The sequence below is a fragment of the Branchiostoma floridae genome, unplaced genomic scaffold (assembly GCF_000003815.2).
Source record: "Branchiostoma floridae strain S238N-H82 unplaced genomic scaffold, Bfl_VNyyK Sc7u5tJ_1567, whole genome shotgun sequence".
Classification (NCBI taxonomy): Eukaryota; Metazoa; Chordata; class Leptocardii; order Amphioxiformes; family Branchiostomatidae; genus Branchiostoma; species Branchiostoma floridae.
The window spans coordinates 92,332-100,048 of NW_023365764.1; the positions used below are offsets into that span (position 1 = coordinate 92,332).

General features: G+C 41.7%; 1 protein-coding gene across 1 annotated transcript in view; it reads right to left on the reverse strand.

Annotated features, from left to right (window-relative positions):
- Positions 1-1,221: 1,221 nt before the first annotated feature.
- Positions 1,222-7,717, reverse strand: part of LOC118408311 (guanylate-binding protein 5-like) — a 7,949-nt gene continuing 1,453 nt past the window's right edge. The window contains exons 2-10 of the mRNA XM_035809003.1: positions 7,305-7,607; positions 6,769-6,901; positions 6,461-6,587; positions 5,754-5,929; positions 5,237-5,364; positions 4,261-4,550; positions 3,663-3,858; positions 3,081-3,217; positions 1,222-2,460 (exon numbers count right to left, since the gene is read on the reverse strand). Coding sequence (XP_035664896.1) covers positions 2,233-2,460; positions 3,081-3,217; positions 3,663-3,858; positions 4,261-4,550; positions 5,237-5,364; positions 5,754-5,929; positions 6,461-6,587; positions 6,769-6,901; positions 7,305-7,599 — 1,710 coding nt within the window. The 5' untranslated portion in view covers positions 7,600-7,607 and the 3' untranslated portion in view covers positions 1,222-2,232. The remainder of the gene's footprint in view (positions 2,461-3,080; positions 3,218-3,662; positions 3,859-4,260; positions 4,551-5,236; positions 5,365-5,753; positions 5,930-6,460; positions 6,588-6,768; positions 6,902-7,304; positions 7,608-7,717) is intronic.

Here is a 7,717-nt window from a genome sequence, read left to right on the forward strand (position 1 = left end):
TAACAGTCGCCAAAGGCACTGCAGCATGTTATAAGACCATTTTCAGACAACACAGTTCACTCATCTCAGAGAACAGCAAAAAAAAGCAAATATTGTTGCATAGGGAGCCAACTACAGAATCATTTTTTTTTTACTTTCAAACACACCACAGTTCAAGCATATGCATGATGATGCTTTTGTTAGCCATGTAGTGCATTGCAGCTTGGCTACTCCAGCTTGTTGATTTAGCTAAGCACACCGGGTCATTCCTACTCTTCTATACTCGTGTTTAGGGTTCTTTTACATGTCATATGGAGTGCAACAGTTGATGTTTACTTTCAACACAAATCATCAAATTTTCAACAGCCACCATTGCCTTCTTCAGGATCTAAACTGATCACCAATCACTTCAGAACATAAGCAGGCAAGAGTTACAGACACGCGATCTTAATAACACGTGATCTTGCGGATACGTAACGTCAGCAATTAGTCAAACGTGCCAGGAAGTTAATAATATCCACCGTCTCTGTTCAGTGATGTCTGGAGTTACCCGATGTCTATGGCTTCCTTTATACCTCTAACAAAGTAGTCCTGTTCAGTATATAGTATTCTTTCTGACTTTGACTGGCAGCGTTTGTGTTCAAGGAATTTACTTCTCAGTCAGCATTCTGCCTCGCCAATGTAGAAACTGAGAGCTAGATTCCTTGAACATAAACGATCGCTGCCTGAATGCCTGAACAAAGTAAAATACTAGTAGGGGACATTTTTGATAAGGGGTGACTCAAATCTCATGTCAATTCAGCGCTTTAAAATTAGGAAAACTTGTAAATATATGTACTCTCTCCCGTCCATCTATACTTCCTTCACTCTCTCCCTCTGTCTCTCCCTCCCTGTCTTCTTGCTTCCCTCAATCCATCCAGAATGGTTTCATATCAACCTTCTTGTATCCAAAATTCCGAAGTAAAATGCTTGTTGATAATGTCCCGACCTGTCACTTCATAGCGCTTGTTAATAATGTCCCGACCGGTCTCTTTATAAACATTCAGAGACTGTTTCATAGATGTCATGAAAATATCGAAGAGGAATTCAACTTTGTTATGAAATGTTCTACCTACAGTAAAGAGAGAGAAGCATTGTTTGATAACATTAGAACCAAAACACACATCTTTCTTAATGGTGCACAGGACGATATTTTCCATACATACTGCTAACATGTTCAACTCATATATCCGTCTACGTAGATCAGTTTCTTTATAATTTATTCCAAATGCGAGACCAGATCAATCATACATGACTGTACTGTTATCAATAATATTTAGTTGTTCTGTATGTAGTCTCGTAGTACTATTGTCTATATTGCTAGTAGTTGTGATTGGTTGCAATACATTCACTGAACACACTCATTTCACATTAGCATTCTACTCTTTATTTCACCCCAGCGGTCTACAGCAGCGTTATGTGAACTATCTGTGTAAGATCAAGCAGGGTTCAAGTCTAGCAAGTGTCACTCTATTATTGTATGCATGTCTGATATAGGTAATCTCCAAGCAGATCCTACAATGGCATAAGAAAGTACCAACCTGGCCAAGGAGTGTAGTCAGTTAAGAGGTGACCATTTGCCCCGGTAGCAAAACACACTCCTAAGCCGGCTTCACTCCTCTGGCAGCTTTTGATACTATCTTATGCTACCGTAGGATCTGCTTGTAGATTAGATATAGGTAAATCACGGTGTGTCAAGTTTTTGTCAGAACCGTTCAGGTTTCACATGTCAGTATGTCTTAAATTGTATTTCATTAATACACAGGAAATTGATATAAAACCTAAAAAAATTACTCTTTTTCAAGTAAACACTATCAGTTCTACCACGTTTTCAAACAAAGCACTGCAATGCAAATCCCACCATTTCGATATCACTTATATTCTACTTGTTTCTCTTGACGCATTATACCTGTCATACATGTACATAAACTCGACTTTGATTTGCACCATATGCTTTTAACATGTATTTTGCAGCTAGCGGACACAGAGAACTTGCAAGACAGTGCACCGTACCTCCTTAGTCGTCCAGTCTCAGGAAACCATTTGTATAAGCCTCTAGAGTGACTTGTTTCGTACTTGCAATCACGGTAAAGCAACCACTAACATTTTCTTGTGCAAAGCTCTACAATGCATCACAATATTGAAAAACCAGCTAATACATTTATTTCAATTTTACTTTGCATCCTAGCACCACATAGAATGAGAGCCAATCTTTTAGAAGATTCCTAGAAACTTTTTGTTGTGTCGTTTTTTTCGCTGTCTTTCAGCTTCAGCCTCAGCTGCCCGTCTCCTCGCTTCCTCTTCTGCAGCCCGTCTCTTCGCTGCTTCTGCATCCCTCTCGGCCTCGGCACGCCTCTGTGCCTCGGCAGCCCTCGCTGCTTCAGCCCTTGCCAGACGTTCCTTTTCAGCGGCTCTTTCCGCTGCTGCCTTGGCCTCTTGTTTCTATAGAGAAATAAGGAGGAATTCATGAATAAATGCTTATCTAAAATGCATAGGCGTGTGGCGCAGCGACAGCATGTTTGACTCAGGACCGAGAGGTTTCGAGTTCGAATCCTGCCATGTCACCAATCTTGTGCCCTTGGGAAAGGCACTTAACACGGCTTTCCTCACTTTACTCAGGTTAGAATAAGTACTAGCTTGAATTCGGCTAGGGCCGTACCTCGGATAGGACGTTAGATGGAAGTCCAGTGTCTAGGGAGAGTAGGGGACCTTCCCGGTGTGAGTGGATCAAATCATTCCGGCCTTCGTAACCCCTGCTTCGCCTATTAAGTCAGTGAAGTCAAGCTTGCCTAAACTTGATGTTTATGACTTAGGGAGAACAAATGCTGCTACAGTTATCAATATAGGCCGCTCTTCATCTTCAGACCCTACAAAGTTGATTAAAAAAGGTATGAAATTTCTGAACATGTAATTAGTGGATGGGTAACGTATAGAATCATTTATAAACTTATATTACCCTGATAATCCTATTTTGGAAATCCCAAGAAAGTTCGTTTCTAAAAAAAATCGCTTGACTACAGACACTTATTCATTCTTTTGCAAAAATATAAAATAGTCCCTGCCTTTCTTTGCTCTTCCTTAACCCGGCGATCTTCCTCCACCAGTTTGTTGTCGGTGTCTCTGATCGTGTTCCTCCTGGTCGTCTCCGTGACACGGAAGGTCTCCAGTACTTTCTCAACTGCTGGGCCTTTTCCAGAAGCTAAAGATGCAACAACGAGGCAGTTAGCATCTTTGTCGTAATCGTCCTTTGGTACAACACGAGAAATTCACAATGCGGAAATAAAGATTTTTTTACAAATCAGCCGAAACCATGGCTAAAATGACAAAACCACCCCTGCAGTTCTGGAAACCTGCAGATAGGGGGCAAATAACCTACAAAACGTCTTCCCTGAGTAACACAATCACCTGCCACAAAAAAATAAAAACCACAGAAAACACACACAAAAAAAACATCTGCTGCAGTAGCAAATGGAAAGCCCAAAGTCGCCATTAAGATTGGTCTTTTAATATCTATCCGCATATCAATTAGCATTCCAACTCACCCATGCCATGCTTATTTACGCTGACCAATGCATTCGGTAAGAGCTATATAGGATTTTTGCTCTTTGCAATAAATTACATCATTGTGTACCAAGGTATCTCACCTTTTTGCCTGTAGGCACTGTAGACAGCATCCGCTTCCCTTACATAGGTATTGAATCCACCGATTCTGTTGTACACGCCCTTCCCCACTTTCTGTCGGACGGGCTGGTCGACTTCTTTGATGATAGCCTCGCAGAGGTCCTTAGACTTGTCGCTGTTAATATTGAGCAGAGCAAGGCGTTCTGTCTCAAGTTTCCCCTGAAATGGAAGAAAGGAGGCACAGTGTAAGTTTAATTTGATAACGATAGTTCACCTTTATCCGCGGGATAGCCTATATCCGATGTTTTGAAAAACGGGGTCGATAATAACTCGACGAACGGTGGTTTTAAACTGCAATACAATATTGGAATTTGATACCACCGTCCGTCTACCTTATTCATATCCGGTTTTAAAACCACGAATATAGGTTACCCGGCGGATAAAGGTGAACTGGAGGTATCATTTAATAAGTCAATGTAGATTTTTGGCATCTTCACCTTAGCTGCACTGGTTGACGCTATGCATCGAGGATGCCCCTACCGTACTTACAGCTTCTCCTTTGAATCAGATCTTCAACTGACCTATATTAATACAGTGAATGGCAATATAAAGGCCACTAACCTGGAGGCGTTTCTTCCATGTTCCAACTTTGTCCCATTTCCCCACGTCTGCAGACAGCTTGGAGACTGCACTCTCTGCTGCAGTCTTGATGCGCCTGTTGCAGGTCTCCTCGTCAGTCGGCATCTGTGGCTTCACTGTTTTCTCCACGGACTCTTGAAACGCTTTCATCTGCTCTTCAAAAGCCCGACTGCACTCTCCTTCTGCCATGGCCTCGTAAGCACCGAGTACTGACGGCAGGGCGTTTGGGTCGTTGATGGCGTTGACGTAGTACCGCAGAATGTGGAGAAGACCTGAAACATATAGCAAGGCCATTGCCATCATCATCATCATCATTTGTCATCCTCATGATGAGGTGGAACAAGTAAAGTTTGACTTCCAGTACAGTCTGTCATTCATCGCTGAGAGGAGTTCTGGACCATACAGTCCAGTTTCTAATTCAAAAAGCTTCTTCAAAGTTACCCTTGAATTGGGCAAAAGTTTTCTGGCTGGCTCTGTGCTACGAGTCACATGGCCGGCAAGGAGTAGTCGGCGTTGTTTAACAACAGATGTAAAATTTGGTAATGACCAATATAGCTGACTATTTGTTATGTGTTTCCACCATGGTGTATCATACATTACCATTAACATCCTTGTATGAGTACCATCAAATTTGGAGCGTGACGTGTTCATTGCCATGAGCTCATATTATAGTGGCAGCTGAAAGACTTGGAAAGGTTTATGGAAAGGACTGTTCCTTGAGTATGCCCATTTCAATAACTAAATATTGTTGTTATTGTAAGGAAACAATTTCAATAAGTCCGTCGAGAAACAAGCATTTGATATTCTAGATCATCGACCTTGTACCTGAACTCCGAAATGTTTCTGACACAATTTTTCTGAAATTCTGAATGCATTCAGATGATTTTTCTCTAAAGTGTCTTTAGGAAACAATATATGTATTAGAATAATTTTCTACGTTTTATGTTTAACGCCGTACCTGAGGTTCTTATGTCATCTCCGTTGACCCTCTTGACCATGCCGGAGTTCCAGATCTCACGGGTGAAGTTGTCAACGGTGTCTTTGTAATCCGTTTGTAGAACGTCGTCTCCTGCTTTGTCAAGGTTGCTGAAATGCATAAAAAATATCAGTGTATTCCTGCTGTGGCTACAGAAGAGCAACATCCCTATACATCTAATACAGACATAAGGGTAACTATTTTTCAGCCTTGTCACTCACTTGACGACTTTCGGCAGTATTTGTTGATTGCCAGAAGGACGCCGAACTTCAAAAATGCCCATGCAGAATTGTAGTGTAGTGCATTGTTCGCTTGAAAGTTTACCTTCTTTGGGCATATAGACTTATACATTAAATGGGGCTAATTAACTCATTAAAAGAATACGGGGCGTATTACTATCGAAAATGTCTGTTAGATCTAGCATTCTTTGTATACATGTGACGGAGGCTACAAAGACACTAATGCAGAAACATAATTTATTGGAAACAAAGGTACATACCTCAGGATATCGGAGTCAATGGAAGGTGCAGGAATCAGTCGGAGATGCCGTTTAGGGAAGAACGCCTTGACTGCTTCAGTCATATCGTTGTGGGAGCGGATCGCCTTGGTGAGGCCGTCTTTTCGCTCCAACATGACCTCCAGAAACTCATCAGGGGTTAGGCGTCTTCCGTTTCTCTGAACAGAACAGAAATAATTTACGTTCAGGCTACAAATAAGCTACTCGGAAATTTTTTTCTTAAGAATCTCTTAAATCATATTTTTCGAACATCTTTTTCAAAGGTTCAGTCTTTATGTGTCGAAGGTGAAGGGTATGCTTGAAAATCTAATTCAATGACCCAATACGCTTTTCTATATGATAAAATTGTCTAGTAAGTAAGTAGACATAACTCTCAGCCTAAGGTGACAGCTCACGCGTCACAAATGCCACAGAAGACCACTCAAGGGACCTATAAAATCTGGTCTATGTGGACAGGTGGTTACTATTCACAGGATTCGTAATTCTTGGCTCAATGGAAAAATCATCTAAGGGACCTAAGTGGTCGCATTGGTCATTTGGTCTTTATGCAAAGTAAACGATACAGTGCAGTATGCAACACAATACGATAGCAAAGTTTACTGATTGAAAAAAAAAAGATAATTACTTCATATGAGTTGCCTTCAAAGATCTGCATACTATCACAACTAATGATAAACTATGACACTTACTTGAGGTGGTTTCAGGTGCGCGTCTTGGACGGCGACCCACAGCTCGGGGAAGTGGTTACCAAGGTTGTTTCCTCCGTCGTTACCATCTTTCTGAACACGGACATGCTCTGCGAGATCTCCCATCAACCTGAGGTTGAGAAAGTATGCATTGGACAATGTACTGAACATACTTTTTGTGCAAAACCCCTAATATTGGTAAGCTCCATGAATGGATATGTACATAGCACATTCATTCGTTGTCATGGCAACTATAGATGACAACATTTCAATGACATCAGCTATCTGACATACGATAACACATCACCTACCTGAGCTGAGAAACAAAGCTGTGGTCTGGGTTCCCCTGGAGGTTGAAGACCAGGTGGTTTGAAAGCAGGGTGGCCAAAACCAGATACTTCATGTCTTTCTCGTTCTGTTCCTCGTCAGAGTAGTCACCCAGGCCTGCAAAGAGAGTTTTGCATTCGTTACTCGCTTGACACTTTATAGCCTTAAATCTAACGTTAACATTCATTTCTTGTGCAAATATTGAATAAAGATATTCAATTAACACAGCCGCTGCTATATTTGCGGTCCCCAACGGCTACGTTTGAAGCCCCAAACTGTTACGTATCGTATCTGTAAGCAGCGACATCTAAATCTATATCTGCAGTGCAATGTGAACCAGTAAGAATTGCCCTGGGAAAGGTGACAGTCACTAAAACGTCGATGTCGGTGAAATTATAATAACAGATTCTCTTTATTCAGTGACTTACTTACCTGATTAAACTATTCATGGAGCTGAAAATATTCTTTTTCCATACATTTCCGTATATTTGCGTAGTCGTTTACCAAAATATTACTTTACCTTCAGTGTCGACAACCATCAGATACCGGTTGGTCTGAACGGGATGGGGACCGATCCAGAACCAGAAATCCTTTGTTTTAGACTCCATTTCGTCTCCAAGCGGGAATCCAGACTTCCTTTTGCACAGGAGATTGGCAAAATGAGATTTTCCCTTCCTCATCGGCCCCACCACTGCCACCACGTCCACGGAGCGAGGCTGGAGGTTGGAGATGATCCTCTCCGCTTCAGGTGAGATGTAGATCTGTCTCCGGTTGTCCACCACCCGCGTGGATGTGAGCTTTATTGGACCATTCATGGTTCTTCCTGTGGATGATAGAAATTATGTCAGAGGCTGATAACGTTAACCTATTCTTGCATTCAGTTGTCTGTTCAATTTTTCTGGTTGGTTTAATATCGTCTTCCAGTTGGTTCCT